Consider the following 22,141-nt stretch of genomic DNA (forward strand, 5'->3'; position numbering starts at 1 on the left):
GCATACTCTTTGCACAAGCCTCTGAACCAGTCCCAGCACTACTCCCCAGCAACACACTACACTCTCACCTACCAGGTGTGGCCCGAACAAAAGAAGAGAAAAGGCCATCAGCACTGGCTTACCTTAGATACTAGCCACATTTTCTCATTGATTTGAGGAGACAATGAGAAAAACGTCCAGACAAGAGGCTGCATGCACACTTTTCTTTTTTTTTTTTTTTTTTTTGGTTTTTGGTTTTTGGGTCACACACAGCAGCGCTCAGGGGTTATTCCTGACTCTAGGCTCAGAAATCGTTCCTGGCAGGCTCGGGGACCATATGGTATGCTGGAATTTGAACCACCCACCGTCCTTCAGCATGCAAGGCAAACGCCCTACCTCTATGCTGTCTCTCCGGCCCCTGCATGCCCACTTTTCATTTCCTATTTCCCACCCACCTCAGGTACTACTCTCCCTGCGTATTTTGCTGCTAATGAAACCCAGTGTGCTGTCCCGAGCCAGTCACCAGGTAGCCTATGGGCTTCATGAGCTCCTCAAGACCAATGCAGCCAACATCCATTCAGGTGATGACTGGGCCACACTCTTTACATTGCTGGAGTGTATCGGCTCAGGCGTGAAACCCCCCGCAGCCCTGCAGGCCACAGCCAGAACTGATGTGCCTGATGCTGGTAAGCCCTTTCCCAGGGAGACATTAACAACTAGGGCCCCATGGGTGGAGGGGGAAAACAATACAGGTTATTTCATTCTGTAAGTAAACATCCCTGACTTCAGCCATCAGCTTCCAGATTCTTCATGCCTACTGGCCTCTCCCCAGTATGCAAATTAAAGGCCAGTGGGATAGTAGAGAGGTAAGACATTTGCCTTATAAGCAGTCAACCCTGATTTAATCCCCAGCACTACATATGAACCACCAAGTACCACCAGAAGTGACCTCTGATCATGAGCCAGATAAATCCTGAGCATTACTGGTGTGGCCCAAAATCCAAAAAAATAAAGGCAAACAGACAGCAGAAAAGAATATTAAGTCTGCATTCCTGCTGTCCTGAGGACTTTTCCCAGATACTGTGCTTACCACCACACCCTCTACAGACAGCTGTTCCTTAATGCCAGGAGCCCAAATTAGCCTGCTGCCCTATTTGGTTGAGAGAAGCTGTCCACACCATCCATCACCTCCCAAGTGACAGGGCTAAAACCAAGTCAAAGCAAGAGAGGCAAGGCCAGACTTCAGAACTTGTCTTCTAAGAGCCAAAATTATCTTGTCCTAGTGTCCCCAGCCCCACACTAACTCTGCCTTCCCTGCTGATCCAGGGGCCCAGTCAGACAGTGAGCTCCCTTCCCACCATCAAAACGACAGGATCCTGGATCGAGGGTACACTTCTGACTCGGAGGTCTACACTGACCATGGCAGGCCTGGCAAGATCCACCGATCAGCCACAGACGCTGATGTGGTCAACAGCGGGTGGTTAGTGGTGAGTGAGCATAGAAGCAGTGGGTGAGCCTCCCCTTCTTGACCTGTGGGGAAGATTTATGGTACCCTGGGAAGTTTTTATAGGAGACACAGGGAGCAAGTTTTGGATTCTTAGCTCTTTTTGTTCTTTCCAGGTAGGGAAAGATGACATTGATAACTCTAAGCCAGGGCCTGGGCCCAGTCGGCCAAGCACTTCACCCCTGGTCAATCAATACAGCCTAACAGTGGGGCTGGACCTTGGGCCACATGACACTAAATCCCTGCTTAAGTGTGTGGAATCGCTGTCCTTCATCGTGCGTGATGCTGCCCACATCACACCTGACAACTTTGAGCTCTGTGTCAAAACTCTTCGCATCTTTGTGGAGGCCAGTCTGAATGGTGGTGGGTCACCCAATTCCCAGCCGTTGGGAAAAGAGTGGCGGGGAGGAAGGAACCGGCAGGCTGTCTGTGCCTTCTTACTTGGAAATGAGAGCTGTCTTCTGGTCCTGCTCAGGGTGCAAGTCCCAGGAGAAACGTGGGAAGAGTCACAAATACGACAGCAAAGGGAATCGCTTCAAGAAGAAATCCAAGGAGGGCTCTATGCTTTGGCGACCTCGAACCTCCAGCCAGCATGCCACCCGGGGTGGGCATAGTGATGATGATGAGGATGAAGGCGTGCCTGCCAGCTACCACACGGTGTCTTTACAGGTCAGTCAGGACGTAAGTATAGACCCTTTATTACTTCCTCTTCTCTCTCTGCACTCGACTTTGGGAGCCTGCACAGGGATAGGGACTGCCAGAGCTGAGAGGGAAAGGCCGAGTTTTCCAGAGGCCCTCAGCCACTCTCTCCACAGTATTTCCATATACAAGCTACCTATAAATCTTTTGTTTGCTTAATTTTAAAATTAAGGTTTATTTTTTAAATAGGTAATATATACACATGGTACAAAGGTCAAAAGGTACAAAAGGGTAAATAAATAAAAGTAAGTTTTATTCCACTCCTGTCCCTAAGCACTGAGATCCCTCACCAGAAGCACCACTGCTATCTGTTTCTTATCTGTTCTCCTGATCATTCTGTGTCTAGTTAAGGAACTGAAAACATATTTTTTTTTGTTTTTGTTTTTGTTTTTGTTTTTGTTTTTGGGCCACACCCTGTGACGCTCAGGGGTTACTCCTGGCTATGCGCTCAGAAGTTGCGCCTGGCTTCTTGGGGGACCATATGGGACGCCGGGGGATCGAACCGCGGTCCGTCCTAGGCTAGCGCAGGCAAGGCAGGCACCTTACCTCCAGCGCCACCGCCCGGCCCTGAAAACATATTTTGTAAGCAGACTTTATATCACTAAATAAATTAAGAACTAATTGCCTTCATAGGATGACCTTAGAAAAAGAGTGAATGGACAGAGCAGTAGTACAGCAGGTAGGGCATTTGCTTTGCATGTAGCCAACCAGGATTCAGTCCCTGGCATCCATATTGTTCCCCCAGTCTGCCAGGAGTAATTTCTGAACACGAGCTGGGAGTAACTGCTGCTGGGTGTGACCCAAGAACCAAATAAAAAAGTGAAAACAAAAATAATTAAATGTGGTAAAACACTGTTGCTCATCAGGTCTCTTAAACCTGAGCTTTGCTTTCTGTTTTTAAAATTAGACTAACAAGGGGCCAGAGAGATAGCATGGAGGTAAGGCATTTGCCTTTCATGCAGGTCGGTGGTTCGAATCCCAACATCCCATATGGTTCCCCGTGCCTGCCAGGGGCGATTTCTGAGCATAGAGCCAGGAGTAACCTTTGAGCACTGTCGGGTGTGACCCAAAAACAAACAAAAAAAAATTAGACTAACAAGATGAAACTATATCTGTAATCAGAAGATAAGAAAGAATTGAGAGGCTGGAAAGATAGTACAGTGGTAGGGCATTTGCCTTGCATATGGCTGACCTGGGTTTGAACCTGCCATCCATATGGTGTCCCATATGCACTGCCAGGATTGATCCCTAAAGCAGAACCAGGAGTGACCCCTGAACGCCGCCAGGTCTGACACAAAAAGCCAAAATGATTTGAGAGAAATTACTTCTCATGGTTTTATTCAGTCCAGGGTCCTCACCTTCCTCAAGTCTGCTCTGTGAGAGACCAGCGGATTTGGGGATGAGACTGGGGCGGCCACTCAGAAACCCAGGGAGTAGGAGAGAGGGTCTTGTGGGCGTAACTCTAGGAGTGTGTGTGTGTGTGTGTGTGTGTGTGTGTGTGTGTGTGTGTGTGTGTGTGTGTGTGTGTGTGTGTGTGTGTTAGAGAGAGACAGAGACAGAACAGAGACAGAGAGAATAATTTGTGTGTGTGTGTGTGTGTGTGTGTGTGTGTGTGTGTGTGTGTGTGTGTGCTGGTTGCAGGACAGGAAATCACACCCCAGCTAACCCCACTCTTGTTCCTCCGCGACAGCTGCTGGATCTGATGCACACCCTGCACACTCGGGCAGCCTCGATCTACAGCTCCTGGGCAGCGGAGCAGCGCCACCTGGAGACAGGCGGCCGGAAGATAGAAGCAGACTCCCGCACCCTCTGGGCCCACTGCTGGTGCCCTTTACTGCAGGGTAAACCTCAGAGGAGAAGGCTGGGCCAGCAGGGCTGAGGTGGAGCAGGAGTTTGGGAAGTGCCAGGACAGGGATGCCAGGCAGATCTTGACCTACTTTCCCTCTCAGGCATTGCCTGCCTGTGCTGTGATGCTCGGCGCCAGGTGCGGATGCAGGCGCTGACCTACCTACAGCGCGCGCTCCTGGTACATGACTTGCAGAAGCTCGAGGCCCTGGAATGGGAATCCTGCTTCAACAAGGTACGACTTCCCAGTGATCCTACTAAGGGAAAATCGGAACCTTACAAGAGCACCTCATGTCACTCCTCAATCTGTGTCATACTTTCCTTTAGCTCTGTGTCTGTCCGTGCCAGTTCCCTGACTGCCTTGAGTCGAGGCTGCCAGCTTGCCTTGCTAGGAAGATGTTGTCTTTTACCCGTCAGGTTCTGTTTCCGCTACTGACCAAACTCCTGGAGAACATTAGCCCCGCAGACGTAGGTGGGATGGAAGAGACCCGGATGCGGGCTTCCACACTGCTCTCAAAGGTACTCTCACACTACCTGCACCCCCCCCTTTATCCCCACACCCCATCTCTTAGCAAAGAAGGAAGTAGGTTTCCAATAGGATCTCGAAATACAATGATATTAGTGTTCAGGACCCCCAGCTGGGGAGACTCAGCAGGATCTAGGGCCCTGGGAAGATTCTGAAATCCAGAGAGATCTCACAATTACTGAACAAGATGGGCAGCCTTGGAGAGGGGCATGAATGGCTCCCACCCTTCTGTGGCTGAAAGGGGCTGGTGGGCCACAGGTCTTCCTACAGCACCTGTCTCCACTGCTGTCACTCTCCACCTTTGCTGCTCTCTGGCTGACCATCCTGGACTTCATGGACAAGTACATGCACGCAGGCTCCAGTGACTTACTGGTATGTTCTCCTTGAGCCCCATGCCACTGCCTGCTTTCTTGCCACCTTTAGTAGCTGCCTCCTCTTTACCATTCCCTTCATGGAAATCCCCCCCATTCTTATGATCCCTCTGCTACTTGCAGTCAGAAGCAATCCCAGAGTCTCTAAAGAACATGCTCCTCGTGATGGACACGGCAGCGATCTTCCACAGTGCCGATGCTCGAGAAGGAAGCCCCTCAGCACTCTGGGAGATCACCTGGGAGCGGATTGACTGCTTCCTGCCCCATCTCCGAGATGAGCTCTTCAAGCAGACTGTCATACAGGGTAGGGCACACAACCCAGTTTCATTAGAAAAGTCTGGGGTTGGGCCCGGAGAGATAGCATAGCGGCGTTTGCCTTGCAAGCAGCCGATCCAGGACCAAAGGTGGTTGGTTCGAATCCCGGTGTCCCATATGGTCCCCCGTGCCTGCCAGGAGCTATTTCTGAGCAGACAGCCAGGAGTGACCCCTGAGCATCGCCGGATGTGGCCCAAAAAAAAAAAAAAAGAAAAGAAAAGAAAAAGAAAAGTCTGGGGTCTAGAAAAAGAACTCAAAGGCTGAATTCTATGCTGTGTATAAAGGAGCCCTAGTTCAATCCCTATCACCTCATGGTCCCCCATGCATTGCTGAGAATGGTATGAAAAAAAAAAAAAAAAAAAAAAAGGAAGAAAGGGAGGAGGGAGGGAGGGGAGGAGGGAGCTAGAAACAGTTTAGGGGTTTTGCATGTGCCAACCCTAGTTCGATCCTAAGTACAGAGCCAGGAGTAAGCCCTGATAACAGCCAGCTAAAATATTATTTTCTTGGGATCAGGGATATGACTCAAGGGTAAAGCAGAGAATTCAATCCCTGACACTATATGGCCAATTAGTTCCCTGTGCCCTAGGATGAGTGGGAAGACCTAAAGTAGCCAGACCTCTGCTTGAAATAAAGGAATAAGACTTATCTCTGCATTCTGTCCTCCCCTAGACCCCACACCTGCGGAACCTCATGCCCAGAAGCCTCTGCCCTCAGCTCACCTGACTCCTGCTGCTGGTGACACCAGGACACCCAGCCACCCACCTCCACCAGAGATACCCTCTGAGCTAGGGGCTTCAGGTGAGCCCCACGAGGCATGCCTGCTAAGGGTGGGGCAGAAAGCAGACCTCAGCAGAGGCCCCAGGAAACTTGGGGTCCTGCGCATGGCAGTGAGCCAGAGGAGAGAGGAGAGCAGGGAATGCTTCTATCTGCTCTCCTATAGGACATAGGTGGGCCAGCTGAGCTGTGGTGAACTTGCTGCATGGACTGGGAAGAGGCTGGGTCAGGAACTTGGAATGGATGTATGGGTTGCCCATCAGGGATTCTAGTCAACACTTTGCCAAAATGGAACCTGGCTAAGGGTCCAGCAGCAAGTATAGGATAGGGCCCAAGAGATACTACAGGTAGGGTACATGCCTTGCCTGCAGTTGACTCAGGTTCGATCCCCAGCATCCCATATAGTCCCTTGAGCCTGCCAGGAGTAATTCCTGGCACAGAGCCAGATGTGGCCCAAAAACCAAAACCAAAACCAAAAAAAAAAAAAAAAAAATGCAAGTATGGGGTAGATAGAAGGTAAATGGACACTGATATATTCTGCACAACTCTTTAGCTTGGCCAGAAGCAGTGAAGGGGTATCATTTTGTTCACAGGGAATGTGGGAGAGCACTTTCCCATTTAGGGAACCAGTCGGGGAATGTGATTCTGACTGCAACCACCTTGCTCTCTTACAGACATGGAGAAGCCTGAGTCCCCCCAACCTGTCAACAGCAGCTCCCCCGGATCCCCAGTGGCCTCGAGCCCCAGTAGACTGAGCCCAGGCCCAGAGGGGGTTCCCCCACTGGCTCAGCCCCCACTAATCCTGCAGCCCTTGGCCTCCCCCCTGCAGGTGGGTGTCCCACCCATGACTCTGCCCATCATCCTCAATCCTGCTCTCATCGAGGCCACCTCACCAGTACCCCTCCTGCCTACATCACGTCCCACAGACCCCATGCCCACCTCCGAGGTGAACTAAGGTCCTTCAGAGGTCAGGACCCAAACTCCCAACCAGGCTGGCTATCCTCGGCAAACCCCCTACTCCAACCATCCCAGAGGTCACCAACTCTCCATGCTCAGCCCAAGTTGCTGTCCTGTCACTAATTGAATACGGATCTGAAAATGAGAACTATTATTATTCCTATGGCCAAGAGTCAGGCAGAGGAACCTTCTTCCTCCTCTGCTCTCCATTCCTGGAGGTACAACCTGAAAACACACTTGAGTTTCACCTGCACCGCCTGGCAGCTCTGGGAGGCTTCACTGCACACTCTGCAGTGCCCACCCACCCCCCCAAGGCCCTGTGTTGAGAGCCATGAAACCACTCTGCACTTTGTTTCCCTCCTCTTCCCCTCCATCATCCCTGGACCACCTCTGCCAGTTCTTCCTGTTATTAGTTGGTCAGTTTGGAGAGTTGATTGGCACCAGGAAGGGTGGAAAGCTGAGGTTGGATGTCGGACTGCCTACAGGAGTATGTACATAAGGAAAAATAGGACATCAATGGACTTTTTATGGTGTAATAAATGTCTTAGTACCAACTTCATTGCCTTTCACTTTATTTTTGCACGAGAGAGGTGAGGTTGGGCCACACACACACTCTCCTCTCCTCTCCTCTCCTCTCCCCTCCCCTCCCCTCCCCTCCCCTCCCCTCTCCTCTCCTCTCCTCTCCTCTCCTGCCTAATCATTCATGTGCAAGGCAAGTGCCTCACACTCACACACACACACACACACACACACTCCTGCCTAATCATTCATGTGCAAGGCAAGTGCCTTTACCCCTGTACTATATCCAGTCCCTGTGGCTTCCTTCTTGAGTCTGTGGACCAGAGCACTGTGTTATTGGATTCCTGGGGCTAGGGCCTTGCACATCCAAACAGAAGTGAGTTCAAGCCCACCAATAGCCTGGCCCACAGAGGACCCAGATGCCAGCACCGAGTTCAGGATTCCTTCCCAATGCTGCCACCACCACCACAGTAGTGCCGTCCTTGTCACCAAGAATGTGACTGGGGGCCGGAGAGATAGCATGGAGGTAAGGCATTTGCCTTGCAGGCAGATGAACAGTGGTTCGAATCCCGGCATCTCATATGGTCCCCAAGCCTGCCAGGAGCGATTTCTGAGCGTAGAGCCAGGAGCAACCCCTGAGCGCTGCTGGGTGTGACCCAAAACCAAAAACAAAAAAGAATGTGATATGGGTGTGTCCCTTTTTTCTCACTGCTCCAATGAAGTCATTAGAGGCAAGATGAACTAGAGACAGTGGACACAGCCTGATACGGAAGAAGACTGACATGAGAACTGAGCTTTCTCTTCCTCCTCCTTCCCCTTTTGCTCTTCTGTTTGTGATCCATGCCTGGTCTCCATACTACTAGGAACCTTATCTAACTCTACACCTGGGAAAATCAGAACAAAGACTACATTTATATCTATTACAAGTGCAAAAAAGCATGGACAACAGGCAGGCAGGGTGAAAGACTCCGGGCTTCAGCATTAATGTCTCTTTTCATCCATCTGAACCTTACAAGTTCTACTGTTAGAAGCATCCATGTTTCCCTCCAGGTGAAAATAGTACTGACGGCTGCAAAGACGTTTGAAGAGCAGCTTCTGAACAAAGGAATGACTGCTGAGTATCCCTAAACAAGTCTACAAATATCAGGAAAGAAGGAGTTGCAAACCAAACCAGAGTAGTCAAGGAAATCTTACTAGAAATTTCATTCTTGAGACCAGAATGATGATAGCACAGCAGAAGGGTGTTTGCCCTGCATGCTGCCAACCTAGGATGGACCCATGTTCAATCCCGGGCATCCCATCTGGTCCTGCAAGTCTGCCAGGAGTGATTTCTGAATGCAGAACCAGGAGTAGCCGCTGAGCATCACCAGGTGTGGCCCAAAAACAAACCAAAAATTTTCATTTTTGGGGCCGGGTAGGTGGCGCTGGAGGTAAGGTGTCTCTGCCTTGCAAGTGCTAGCCAAGGAAGGACCTCGGTTCGATCCCCCGGCGTCCCATATGGTCCCCCCAAGCCAGGGGCGATTTCTGAGCACATAGCCAGGAGTAACCCCTGAGCATCAAATGGGTGTGGCCCAAAAACCAAAAAAAAAAAAAAAAATTTTTCATTTTTATTTGGGGGTTGATGGGTTTTTTGGGCCATCCCCAGTGGTATTCAAGGGTTATTTCTGGCTCTGCATTCAGAAATTATTCCTGGCAAGTTGGGGACCATATGGTATGTCAGGCTCCAAACCCAGGTCGGCCATATGCAAAGTAAATGGCCTATCACTGCTATCACTCCAGCCCCAGAAATCTTTTTTTTTTTGGTTTTTGGGTCACACCCAGCTGTGCTCAAGGGTTATTCCTGGCTTTACGCTCAGAAATCACTCCTGGCAGGCTTGGGGGACCATATGGGATGCCGGGATTCGAACCATCGTCCTTCTGCATGCAAGGTAAACATCCTATCTCCATGCTATCTTTCAGGCCCCAGAAATATTATTCTTTATAGAAAGACAGCTGACACCTACATTGACTGGGTGGTCAACGTTGTCTCAGGCTACAGCAGGAGCTGGAAAAAGAATAAAGGAGATAAAGGACTTGAGACCAACCGCAGCATTAGATGATCCCTGAGTCCTACTGGTGTGATTTCCTTAGGCTTAGATCCAGGAGCAACTCCTGAGCACAGCTGGTTGTGTCCCCAAACTCCTCCCATCCCCGCACTCACCCCCCCAAAAAATACAGTGGGTAAAGAGCCTTGCGTGCAACCAATCTGAACTCCAACCCTGGCTCCATACAATATCTGACCAACACCAGAAGTAATTCTGAGTACAGAACCAGAACTAAGGCCCCTGAGCTCTACAGGGTGTGGCCCAACAACCAAAAAGTAAAACTAAGACCAGGGTAACCACCAAAGAAACTAATATTTACAGCAACTGTGTTAGTGAAGAGCCTTTACTGGGACCACAGAGAAAGACTGGGGTTAAACAACTTAATATGTCTGGAGTCTGTAGTGCTCTTTTTCCAGGATGCTTCATGGGTAAGGTCTCCCTGTTTTTAGACCATAGTTTTTCCTTTTTATTTTCCCCATATTTTGCTGTGTCTATGCAAAAAAAAAAAAAAAAAACATAAAAAAAACCACTGCCACACACCTATCCTTTTTTTATTATTTATTGTATTTTTTAATATTTTATCTTTTAAATTGGGGCTCCCACCTTTTTCATAGAACCTTGGGACACAGATTATTTTACCACATATTCCCACGTACTTCTATAAAACTACCAAGAAAGAAATAAAGGCTGGGGGCCAGAGGCCATGTGGTCTTGGATGCATTGGTGTGGAAAGAAGTAAGGACAGAATTAAATATCCAAGCCAAAATCAATGATAATAGAATCAAAGGACCTAAACTTTAACAATCTAAACTCAAAGGCCTATTACACTGGCAGGTCAAGGGACAAAGCATGGTGGAAGAGGATGCACTCTGGGTCCATTGATGGAGGGAGGTTGACACTGGTATTGGAAAGAGCCCTGTGTTACTGTATAACTGAAATTCAACTATGAAGGTCTCTGTAGAGCACAATTGTTAATTGTTTCAATAAAATGTAAAAAGAAAACCTAAAATTTAGGTCCTAATTCTGACAGAGAAAAGTGGCAAACCCTTGGGAAAGTCATAGTGTAGGGAATGCTACTTGAAGTGATGTTTCCTAGGAGAACCTGGTAACATTTTAAGCAGTTAAGAATTAGGGGCCGGAGAGATAGAATGGAGGTAAAGTGTTTGCCTTGCATGCAGAAGGCCGGTGGTTCGAATCCCGGCATCCCATATGGTCCCCCAAGCCTGCCAGGAGCGATTTCTGAGCATAGAGCCAGGAGTAATCCCTGAGCGCTGCCAGGTGTGACTCCCCCCAAAAAAGAAGTTCAGAATTAAACCAGTGACTTAAGTCCCTAACACGGGCTAGAGTGGTGGCGCCACAGTAGGGCGTTTCCCTTGCACATGGCTGACCTAGAAGGGACCATGGTTCGATCCCCTGGCGTTCCATATGGTTTCCCAAACCAGGAACAATTTCTGAGCACATAGCCAGAAATAACCCCTGAGCATCACCAGTGTGGCCCAAAAACAAAAACAAAAAGACCCTAACACAAAAACATGACACAGCTGAGTACTTGTATGTGTCAATATAGGTACATTCTTCAAAACCGTAGAGCTTTAGGTGCAGCAACATAGAATCCAAATCAGGGGCTGGAGCAATAGCACAGTGGAGAAAACGTTTTCCTTGCACACAGCCGACCTGGGACAAACCCTGGTTTGATCCCCGGCATCCTATATGGTACCCCACCAGAGGTAACCTGCCGAGAACCAGGAGTAACGCCTGAGTGCCACTGGGTGTGGCCCAAAATCAAAAAAAGAAAAAACAAGAATCCAAGTCACTGGAAAATGAAGGAATTTGGTATAAATTCAGGCCCATCTAACTGCAAACTTCAGGGCCCCTCCTGTGACACTCCCTCAATTCGGAGATAAGAGAGTAGGAGTGGAGAAACTCCAAAACTACACTTTTTTGTTATGGGTATCAAAACCTAGGCCTCATATGTGGTACCTACACTCTACCATCCAGTCACTTCCCCAGGCCACATCTTCTGTAACTTCATAAGAAATAGAGAGACCTGGGACTGGAGTGATGGTGCAAGCGGTAGTACGTATGCTTTACATGTGCCAACCTAGGACAGACCTCAGTTCGACCCCTGGGAATCCCATATGGTCCCCCAAGCCAGGAGCAATTTCTGAGCACATAGCCAGGAGTAACCTGAGTGTCACCGGGTGTGACCAAAAAAACCAAATAAGTAGGGAGACCAGAGAAAGTCAGATGTGAGACGCGAAGTGCAATCAATCACCAGTACATATAACACCCCCTTCAACACCCCAGTTATAACTTGTATGCAACCTTGTACTTGCCTTGTATGCAACCTAACCAAGTTCAATTCCTAGCCTTCCATATGGTCCCCTGAACTCATCAGGAGTGATACCTGCGTGCAGAGCCAGTTGTAAGTCCAAAGCACCTGGGGGCCAGAGAGATAGCACTACAGTAAGGTGCTTGCAATGCTGCTGATCCGGGAGGGGCCTGGTTTGGTCCCCCAGCCTGCTGGGGCGATTTCTGAGTGCAGAAGCCAAGAGTAGCCCCTGAGTGCCACTGGGTGTGGCCCAAAAACCAACCAACCAACCAATCAATCAAGAAAAAAAATGTCCAGAGCACCATCAGGTTTGATCCAAAAATAAAACAAAGAAAGTGACTATCTGAGCTTTTTTTTTTTTTTTTATGGCCTTATTAGGGACCCTCTGTGGAAAAGAAATTTGTAAATCCAGGACGGAGAGAATTGAGTCTGTGATTTGTTTGCAGGAGGCCCAGATTCTGGCACCAAATGCTCTCCTGAGCACCTCTGGGTGTGGCCCAAAAATTAAAAAATGGAAGAAGCTTTTAAGTTCAAAGAATAGTTTATCACTTCCTCCTTGAAATATTCTTTTTTGTTTGTTTGTTTGTTTTGTTTTTTGGGCCACACCCATTGACGCTCAGGGGTTACTACTCCTGGCTATGCGCTTGGGGGACCATATGGGACGCCGGGGATCGAACCGCGATCCATCCTAGGCTATCGCTTGCAAGGCAGATGCCTTACCTCTAGCACCATGCTCCAGCCACTAAAATATTCTTCACACTGCTTCTAACTTTTGTTTTTCCTAAGTCTCCACTTTACTGGTCATGTCTTTTCATTTCTTTAGCTGGTGTCTCATCTCCACAGCCTGTAAACATTAGAAGTCCAGCATGGGACCCGGAGAGAGAGCACAGTGGCGTTTGCCTTGCAAGCAGCCAATCCAGGACCAAAGGTGGTTGGTTCGAATCCCGGTGTCCCATATGGTCCCCCGTGCCTGCCAGGAGCTATTTCTGAGCAGACAGCCAGGAGTAACCCCTGAGCAATCCCGGGTGTGGCCCAAAAACCAAAAAAAAAAAAAAAAAGGAAGGTGGCGCTAGACAGCGGTTCAATCCCTTGGTGTCCCATATGGTCCCCCCAAGCCAGGGGCGATTTCTGAGCGCATAGCCAGGAGTAACCCCTGAGCGTCAAACGGGTATGGCCCAAAAACCAAAACCAAAACCAAAACCAAAGTCCAGCATGCAGACCAGATCTTCTGATCTTTTCTCCAGCGGTGGCCCCTGCAAAAAGAATCGCCTGCAGGACCCTTTCGACCATCTCCCTGAATCACCCCAGTCCCACACTCTAGTCTAGGCTTTGGCCACGTGGATTTTTTTTTTTGGTGGGGGGTCACACCTGTCAGTGCTCAGGACTTACTACTGGCTCTGAACTCAGGGATTACTCCTGGTGAACTTGGGTTACCTAGACTAGAACCCCAGGTCAGCCACGTGCAAGACAAGCACCTTCCCTTGTATTCTCTCTGGTTCCCCAGGACACAGGGCAATTTTTTGTAGTTGTTTTTTCGTTTGGGGGCTACAGCCGCTGGTGTTCGGGGGTGACTCCTGGCTCTGTGTTCAGGAATCACTATGCTCCCCTGGCAGGCTCAACAGGGCGGGCGGTTTGCCTTGCACCCGACCCACAGAGACAGTCATTTTCACTTCTTCCTCACAGCCTCCTCAGAACTTTCGAGTCCTTCAGTGGAAGATTCAGTTGTCCAACTCGATAGTTCTCAGGTCGACCCGATACGTGCTGGCCTTTTGTCAGCGACGACCCTGACCCGGGAGTCTCCGTCGGCGAAGCTGCCTAAATCCCCTTTCTCGAGGCCGTTGGACTTTTGTTTGTTTTTGGGTCACACCCAGCAGCGCTCAATTAGGGGTTCCTCCTGGCTCTGAGCTTAGAAATCGCTCATGGCAGGCTCGGGGAACGCTCTGGGACGCCGGGATTTCTGCATGCACCGTCCTTCTGCATGCAAGGCAAACGCCCTAACTCCGTGCTCTCTCTCCGGCCTCCGCTTAGGGCTTCTTAGAAAGTCCTTGCCACGTTTCCCTCGGCGGCCGATTGCTTCTTCCCGGGAAGGGAGGCGGAGAGGCCGAGCCGGAGAGGCCGAGGAGTCCGTCAGTCGGGCACCGCCAGAGGGCGCCTGGGGACCGACCGCAAGCGCCGCTTCCTTCCTCCGGCCCCGACCTTCCCGGCAGAGGAGCCTCGCTTGCAGCTGGGGACCGAAGGGCTGGGGCCCGCAGTTCCCCGCTGGGGTTCCCCGGCTTCAGGGGAGGCTGAGCCCTAGGCGCCTCATTGGTCGCAGGGCAGCGAGGCCGCAGGCCGTCGGGGCCGGTGAGGAGAGCCGAGCCGGAGCTCTGGGCTGGGGCAGGGCGCTCGGCTCGCGGGAGCTACTCGGGCCGCACGTCGGGCCAGCGCCGGGGCCGGGCCAACTCCGCCGCGCGCGCTCCCCTCCCCTCCCCGGCGGCGCTGACCTTTCACCTTTCAAGGGGCTCCTAGGTCGCCGTCGATTGGCTGCGCGAGTCAGGAAGTTCAACTTTCAGCCAATGAGGAGGAGCGGTGGGCGTGACGCACGGGAACGTCACGGGAATTCCCCCCTCCCGGGGGCGGAAAAGGGGCTTTCCCGCTAGGAGCCTCGGTGGCCGGAGTGGAGTCCAGGAGGGTCCGAGGAGGGTCGGACCGGGAAAGCAGCCCGACGCAGAGCCGCCGCCGCGGTGAGTGGCCGGGGTCAGGCCCCTGGGTGGCTGGGGCGCGGGGACGGGCGAGAGCGAGGCCGGCTGGTGTGTAGCAAACGCACATGCAAGCACACGCATGCACACACAGATAGACACACGTCTGCACACTTGTCTGAAGACGGGCTTACCTTCATGTGCACAGCATCGTGCACGCGCGTGGACACACGCGCACACGCACACACCATGCAAACACTCATCGGTGCCCTGGGCCCCAGGTCTATTAATCTCAGGAACGCAGAGCGAGTCCCCGCCAACCAAACTAGGCACGTCGAACACGTCTTAGACGTAGCCACCACTGACTTGAAGGGTGAGCGCGCGCATGTGAACTCCAGGCCCATGCACACACCAGCGCTGGTGCGTGTGCCCGCGAGGGAGACACATGCATGTATCACGCGACCCTGGGTTGTGTGGTAAGAGAGCTAGTCACCCACACAGGCCAGCTGCGGTGTGGGGATCGGTCACCTTTCAGGTCTTTCATTTCAGGAAAGGCCTGAGCGATCGATCGTACGATCGCAAGGTGGGTTACCCAGGCTTGCCTTGCATGTCTGAAGATCTGGTTTTGAGGGGGCGGAAAGATAGCATGGAGGCAAGGCGTTTACCTTGCATGCAGAAGGAGGACGGTGGTTAGAATCTCGGCATCCCATATGGTCCCCCGAGCCTGCCTGGAGCGATTTCTGAGCATAGAAGAGCCAGGAGGAACCCCTAATTGAGCGCTGCCGGGTGTGACCCAAAAACCAAAAAAAAAAAAAAAAAAAAGACCTGGTTTCGATCCCCAGAGCCCCATATGGTTCCCGAGCCCCTCCAGAAGCGACCCCAAGCGCAAAGCCAGGAGTAATCTCTGAGCACCGCTCACTGGATACGGTCCAGTGCAAACAAGCAAAGCCCCCAAAATAGATGTTTCAGGGAAAGAAGACAGAATCCCATCCAAGACACACTTTCCCTCCCCAGTTCCTCGGCTCGGGAGTCCCAATCTCCTTTCTCCGGGCAAAATCCGAGGGCAGCCCAGTGGAGAGAGCTCCCACGGGCCCGCCCACAGATCCTAAGGGAGAAGACTTCTTATTGCAGGAATGTCCCCCCCAAAAGCCCCGGGTGAATCAGCCGAGGCCCTCCCTTGGGGTAGAAAATCCCTAGGGTAGCTCCAGGACGAGAGAGGGGCAAGGAGCAGAAGCGGGCTGGGCCTGCTGTCCCCGGCCTGTCCTGTCTTGGAGACCAGAGGACAGTAGTAACTTCCCGTGGAGTGCACGACCCTCTGGCCTGCAGCACTGCGGTGGGCGCCCAGGAACCTGGGCGACCTCGCGCCCCTCCATCCCGCCGTGGGCGTGCCCCGTGGCGTCATTTCCAGGCCCGCCCCTCCACCACCTCCACCACGCCTCCCCGTGGTATTTTCGGGACTTTCCTGAGCTGCTCTAACTTTCCTGCCCCTTCACCCGCCCGGCCCTGCCCAGCTCCGGATCTCGCCCTCTGCCGTCTCTCTCCCGCTAACACCCGGACTGGTGGCTGGAGCAGATCAGACCCTCCCCACCCCCAAATCGGGGTTCCCTTCCTGATCTGTCCCCCCCCAACTCCCTCCCTCCTAAGGCGGGCGCCTGAAACTTTGGGAAATAGAACCGGAGCCACCAGACGAGAGAGAGCCGGGCCTTGCCCAGAAACATGGACAGTTGCTACGACCCAGTGAGTCGCCGCCGCCTGGCCTCCAAGCCTGTCGGCTTGTCCCTCCCCACCCCCCATCCTTTCTGTTTTAACTCCTCTGCTCCCCCACAACTCAAATAATGCCCTCATGGGATCTTAGCCTGCCTGGCAGTCTGCATGTCTGCACGGTTACCAATGTGAGCCTTTTAAGAGCCTGGGAGGGAAAGAGAGAGGTGGGTCCCCAGAGCTGGGAGACTGAGGGCTTCAGGGATGGCTCGGTCTGCTGCTACTGTCTGTCTCCAAAGCAGGGCCTCGATGGGATCATTAAATACGATGGTTTCAAATACAACCCGACTGTTGTAGAACCCAGGGAGCCTGTGCCAGAGACAGGTTAGTAACCCCTTGCCTCCCTCCCCTTGGGTGGATGGTGGTAGAAGCATGTGCCCTCTCTGCCTCAGAGATAGGCTCAGAGCTCCTGGCTCAGCAAGGCCCCTCTGTTCGCAGCTAATGGGCCCTATCTGGTGATTGTGGAACAGCCAAAGCAGGTGAGTGAGCAGAAGGTAGGGGGTGGAGTCTTGGGTCATTAAGTGAACTGTTGGCTGGGGTGTGGCTCATGGGGGCCATGGTCTCTCCTGGTCCCAAAGTCACTCTGCCCTGGGACCTTCAGCGAGGCTTTCGGTTCCGATATGGCTGTGAAGGCCCTTCCCATGGAGGACTGCCAGGTGCTTCCAGCGAGAAGGGACGGAAGACGTACCCCACAGTCAAGGTGAGGTTCGAAGTGCCCAGGGGTGCATGCGCTCTGTACGCAGGATGTTACTGACTGCCTCCCCCTCCCAGATCTGTAACTACGAGGGACCAGCCAAGATCGAGGTGGACCTGGTAACACACAGTGACCCGCCTCGTGCTCATGCCCACAGCCTGGTGGGCAAGCAATGCTCGGAGCTGGGGGTCTGCGCTGTGTCTGTGGGGCCCAAGGACATGACTGCCCAGTAGGTGCTACCTACCCCTGGCCCCCAAAGGCATGCCCCCTCTTTGTCCCTCCAGACCAAGGCCCCAGCCCACCTAAGTGAGCTCAGCTCCTGAGGAAGCAGTTGGTTGCCCCCAGAACCTGTGACCCCATTTAAAACCATCAAAACTTCCTAGAGGCCATGCTGAGCTGAGCCATAGCAATAGGGCGCCACCTTGGGAGGAGGCCAGACAAACTGCAAGGCCTGACTCCCCTGCTCCCACCCAGGTTCAACAACCTGGGCGTCCTGCATGTGACCAAGAAAAACATGATGGAAATCATGATACAGAAACTTCAGCGGCAGCGCCTCCGTTCCAGGCCTCAAGGACTTACAGGTCCGGGGTGGGGATCAGGAAGGAGTGTAGAAGGCAGTTGTGGGGCAGTGGAGAAATGAATGACCCAGGACTGGTGTGTGTGCCCTGTCCAGAGGCAGAGCGGCGAGAACTGGAGCAGGAGGCCAAAGAGCTGAAGAAAGTAATGGACCTGAGCATTGTTCGGCTGCGCTTTTCTGCCTTCCTTCGAGCCAGCGATGGCTCCTTCTCCCTGCCCCTGAAGCCGGTCATCTCCCAGCCCATCCATGACAGCAGTGAGTATCCAGATCCCTGGACAGCAGAGCTTGGGGACCTTGAGCTGTAGAGTCAGATAAACCTGGAGTTGAACTTTGCCCTACCAAGAGTGATCTCGAACAAGTCATTCCCCCTGCTCTGGCTTCCATCTTGGTAAACCAAGTAGTTGAAATTCCAGACAAGGGCAGGGGTGGCTCAGCAGCTGGCACCATCTCCAGTATTCAGTACCCCATCTCCATAGAGTCCCCTGGTGCCTCTAACTTGAAGATTTCTCGAATGGACAAGACAGCTGGCTCTGTACGTGGTGGAGATGAGGTTTATCTGCTTTGTGACAAGGTGCAGAAAGGTGAGACTGGAGCCCATGCTGGAGTTCCTGGTTGACTGTCAAGTCTAGGCACCGGGGCTGTGCCCAACATCCATTTTCCCTGCAGATGACATTGAAGTTCGCTTCTATGAGGATGATGAGAATGGATGGCAGGCCTTTGGGGACTTCTCTCCCACAGACGTTCATAAACAGGTACCTTAGGGCCAGGGCTGAGACCAGTGGGGGACTGGGGAACCCCCACCCCTGACTGCCATACCCTCCGGCTTCCCCGCAGTACGCCATTGTGTTCCGAACTCCTCCCTATCACAAGATGAAGATCGAACGCCCGGTCACTGTGTTCCTGCAACTGAAGCGCAAACGTGGGGGCGACGTCTCTGACTCCAAACAGTTCACCTACTATCCTCTGGTAGAAGGTGCAGCCAGGCAGGGAGCTGGCGGCTGGGCTGGAGGCTGTAGATTCTCGGGTGGTCCATGATGAGGTTGGGGGGTTGAGGGACCAGGGGAGCTCTGAACAGCCTTTCCCACCCGCAGACAAGGAAGAGGTGCAGCGGAAGCGGCGGAAAGCCTTGCCCACCTTCTCCCAGCCTTTCGGGGGAGGTTCCCACATGGGTGGAGGCTCAGGGGGCTCAGCTGGCGGTTACGGAGGAGCAGGAGGAGGAGGTGAGAGGGTGCGGGTAATCGGAAGAGGGGCTGAGGGAGGAAAAGGAGAGGGGAAAGAGATTGTGGGGGAAAGGGATCTGGAAGTCATTTACGCCCCTCTTAGTCTCCCGCTCTCCCAGGGGGCAGCCTGGGCTTTTTCCCCTCCTCTTTGGCTTACAGCCACTACCAGTCGGGCGCGGCCCCCATGGGCTGCTACCCGGGAGGTGGAGGCGGGGCGCAAATGGCCGCTGACGGGGAACCAGCTTCCGAACCCAGCACGCCCTCCGAGACCCCCCAGCAAGGACTGCAAGCCTCGGAGCAGCTAAGGCAAGGTATGACCTTGGGCAATCAGGTGCTGGGGTAAGGATCTGGTCCACGCCCGCCCACCGGTCCCCTGCCGTCCCCAGCCCGGGAGTACAACATGCGCCTGTTCGGCCTGGCGCAGCGCAGCGCCCGAGCCCTCCTGGACTACGGCGTCACGGCAGACGCGCGCGCGTTGCTGGCTGGACAGCGCCACCTCCTGACGGCCCAGGACGAGAACGGAGACACGTAGGTGGACTTGAAGCCTGGGAGCGCCCATGGTTGGGTTCTGGGACTGCGCCCGCCCCTTGCAAGGTCACCGGTACCAGGTGGGGGTCAGGGAGAAGGCTCACGCTTGGACAGATCGGTTTCAGGTGTGACCTTGCTATGAGCTAACTGTGCGAAGGACTTAATCCCTCCAGATTTAGATTTGTTGACTATTAAGGGGTACAGAGCTGGGGCCGGTGAGAGAATACAGCGGGTAAGTGTGCGCTGCACACTGCCCACCCAGGTTCCATACCCAGCGTCCCATATGATCCCTTGAGCACTGTCAGAAGTGTTTCCTGAGTGCAGAGCTAGGAGTAAGCCCTAGCATAGCCCTCCTCCCCCAAAAAAGAGTACTTGTCTTGCATACTGCCAATCAGGTTTCCATCCCTAGCACCTCACAGGATTCCCCCAAGCACCACCAGAAGTGATCACTGAACCACCACCAGGTGTGGTAAAAATACAAGGGTGCAATAAAACAATATATACCCAAAAAATATGCCCCCAGAAGATTTACTCCAGGTGCTGCTGCCTTGCCTTTTGGACTGCCGGCTCCCCAAGTCTGCAGGGGAGGTTTAGAAAGCAGAGACAGGTTTGCTTGGCACAACCATCTCACTGTGCACCCCTAGGCCGCTGCACTTGGCCATCATTCACGGGCAGACCAATGTCATCCAGCAAATAGCACAGGTCATCTGCAATGCCCAGCACCTTGGCGTGGTCAACCTCACCAACCACCTACAACAGGTGATACGAACCTGGTGGTAAAGAGGTCAAAGTGGGCTGGGTCTGGGCCACAAACAGGCGTGGCTAACTCTGTTGTGTCCACAGACACCTCTGCACCTGGCGGTGATCACAGGCCAGATGAGCGTGGTGAGCTTCCTGCTGCAGGTGGGCGCAGACCCTACACTGCTGGACCGCCATGGAGACTCAGCACTGCACCTAGCCCTGCGTGCCGGAGCCTGTGCACCCGCCCTGCTGCGCGCCCTACTGCAGAGCGGGCTCCCCAGTGTGCCCCCACTGCTGCATGTGCCTGACTTCGAAGGTACATTCCTACCTTGGAACCTGGGATTGGGACACCCGAGAGGGAGCCTGGCGATCGGCAGGAACAGACAAGCTGGTTCAAGCGGACTTCCCTGACATCCTGGCACTAAGTTGAGGGTCTGTGTCCACAGGGCTGTACCCACTACACCTGGCAGTGCGCATGCGGAGCCCCGAGTGCCTGGACCTGCTGGCTGACAGTGGGGCTGAAGTGGAAGCTGCGGAGCGGCAGGGAGGCCGGACAGCCCTACATCTGGCCACAGAGATGGAGGAGCTGGGACTGGTCACCCACCTGGTCACTAAGGTAGGCCCTGGCTTGTGAGGAGTGGCAGAGAGGTTCAGGTGCAGTTGCAGGATGCAGCTGGCTGTGACCAAACAGCTCTCTTCACCCACAGCTCCACGCCAATGTGAACGCCCGCACCTTCGCGGGGAACACCGCTCTCCACCTGGCAGCGGGCCTGGGGTCCCCAACGCTCACTCGCCTCCTGCTCAAGGCGGGTCAGTGACATCTTTAGGGGCCAGGGAACAAGCCTGGGGAGGAGTCGGGGCACCTTCAGGTCCCCCAAGGTGCAGACCTTAATGTCTCCTGTGGTGGCACCTTCCTGCAGGCGCTGACATCCACGCTGAGAATGAGGAGCCCCTGTGCCCACTGCCCTCACCCCCCAGCTCTGGGAGTGACTCAGAGTCCGAGGGGTCAGAGAGGGACACCTCAAGCAGTTTCCGAGGCCACACACCTCTTGACCTCACTCGCAGCAACAAGGTGAGCCCACTGGGGGTGAGGGCAAGATTTTGGGGCACCTGGACTGAGGGCTGAGCCCCACAGTGGGGGCTGGAAAAGGAACAAGAATCAAGCAGGAGTGTCTCACAGGTGAAGACTTTGTTGCTGAATGCTGCTCAGGACATCACAGTGCCCCCTCTGACTCCACCCAGCCCAGCAGGTGAGCCAGACATCTCTTCTTCATAGACTGGGTTGGGGGGGTATGTTCCTTTCTCGGGGTGACTGTGTGGCTCAACTCAGCACCAGAGCTGCCCCTTGAGGAGCCAGCGCTGCAACACCTGGAACACCTGCTGGACCAGCCGAGTGCACAAGGCGGCTGGGCGGAGCTAGCAGAGCGGCTGGGGCTTCGAAGCCTGATAGACACATACAGGAAGACGGAATCCCCAAGCGGCAGCCTCCTGCGCAGCTACAAGGTCAGTGGCCACTCCCTGCTGCACCCTGGGACCCCAGCCCCACCCCAATACAGCTCCAGGCTCAGGTCTCTCTCTTTCCCTCAGCTGGCTGGTGGGGACCTGGCAGGGCTGTTGGACGCCCTGTCCGACATGGGCCTGGAGGAGGGAGTCCGGCTCCTGCGGGGCCCAGAGACCCGAGACAAGCTGCCCAGTCCAGGTGAGTGCACACCCCAAGGGGGAGCGGGGCTGGGGTGGGAGCAGGGCCCTGACTCTTTCTTACCCCCCAGTGGAGATGAAGGAGGACAGTGCATATGGGAGCCAGTCGGTGGAGCAGGAGGCTGAGAAGCTGGGCCCACCCCCCGAGCCGCCAGGAGGGCTCTGCCATGGCCACCCCCAGCCACAGGTGCACTGACTGCACCCCTCCAGCCCCTTTCGGGCCACTCTGTACAGCCCCTGCCTGATCCAGCTCTTATTTAACACCCCATGTCCCCCATTAGTGGGGAACCAATAAAGAATTCTCATGGGAGAGGGAGGAGGCCCACCCACCCCGGCCTC

The 22,141-nt window shown here is 53.6% G+C and overlaps 2 protein-coding genes across 4 annotated transcripts in view; both read left to right on the forward strand.

The window, feature by feature from the left end:
• The window catches only part of GBF1 (golgi brefeldin A resistant guanine nucleotide exchange factor 1), a 166,201-nt gene extending 158,672 nt beyond the window's left edge, over positions 1–7,529 (forward strand). For 2 of the 3 annotated variants that reach the window (XM_049790789.1, XM_049790787.1), the window contains 11 exons: positions 440–665; positions 1,306–1,466; positions 1,600–1,846; positions 1,959–2,164; positions 3,873–4,023; positions 4,132–4,262; positions 4,445–4,546; positions 4,812–4,925; positions 5,048–5,228; positions 5,909–6,037; positions 6,688–7,529. In XM_049790789.1, the coding sequence (XP_049646746.1) occupies positions 440–665; positions 1,306–1,466; positions 1,600–1,846; positions 1,959–2,164; positions 3,873–4,023; positions 4,132–4,262; positions 4,445–4,546; positions 4,812–4,925; positions 5,048–5,228; positions 5,909–6,037; positions 6,688–6,968 (1,929 nt within the window). In that variant the 3' untranslated portion in view covers positions 6,969–7,529. The remainder of the gene's footprint in view (positions 1–439; positions 666–1,305; positions 1,467–1,599; positions 1,847–1,958; positions 2,165–3,872; positions 4,024–4,131; positions 4,263–4,444; positions 4,547–4,811; positions 4,926–5,047; positions 5,229–5,908; positions 6,038–6,687) is intronic. The other variant, XM_049790788.1, reaches the window with a different exon arrangement.
• Positions 7,530–14,563: 7,034 nt separating this feature from the next.
• Positions 14,564–22,125, forward strand: NFKB2 (nuclear factor kappa B subunit 2). Its single transcript, XM_049790832.1, has 23 exons — positions 14,564–14,628; positions 16,228–16,320; positions 16,587–16,668; positions 16,783–16,823; positions 16,946–17,044; positions 17,116–17,267; positions 17,513–17,619; positions 17,712–17,870; positions 18,092–18,196; positions 18,282–18,367; positions 18,450–18,588; positions 18,707–18,835; positions 18,955–19,146; positions 19,222–19,363; positions 20,008–20,122; positions 20,207–20,420; positions 20,551–20,720; positions 20,812–20,914; positions 21,025–21,176; positions 21,285–21,354; positions 21,435–21,607; positions 21,692–21,803; positions 21,874–22,125. Exons 2-23 carry the CDS (start codon positions 16,300–16,302, stop codon positions 21,996–21,998), a joined length of 2,688 nt encoding a protein of 895 aa, XP_049646789.1. The 5' UTR covers positions 14,564–14,628; positions 16,228–16,299; the 3' UTR covers positions 21,999–22,125.
• The last annotated feature ends 16 nt before the right edge of the window (positions 22,126–22,141 follow it).

This window comes from Suncus etruscus, chromosome 17 (assembly GCF_024139225.1).
Source record: "Suncus etruscus isolate mSunEtr1 chromosome 17, mSunEtr1.pri.cur, whole genome shotgun sequence".
Taxonomy (NCBI): domain Eukaryota; kingdom Metazoa; phylum Chordata; class Mammalia; order Eulipotyphla; family Soricidae; genus Suncus; species Suncus etruscus.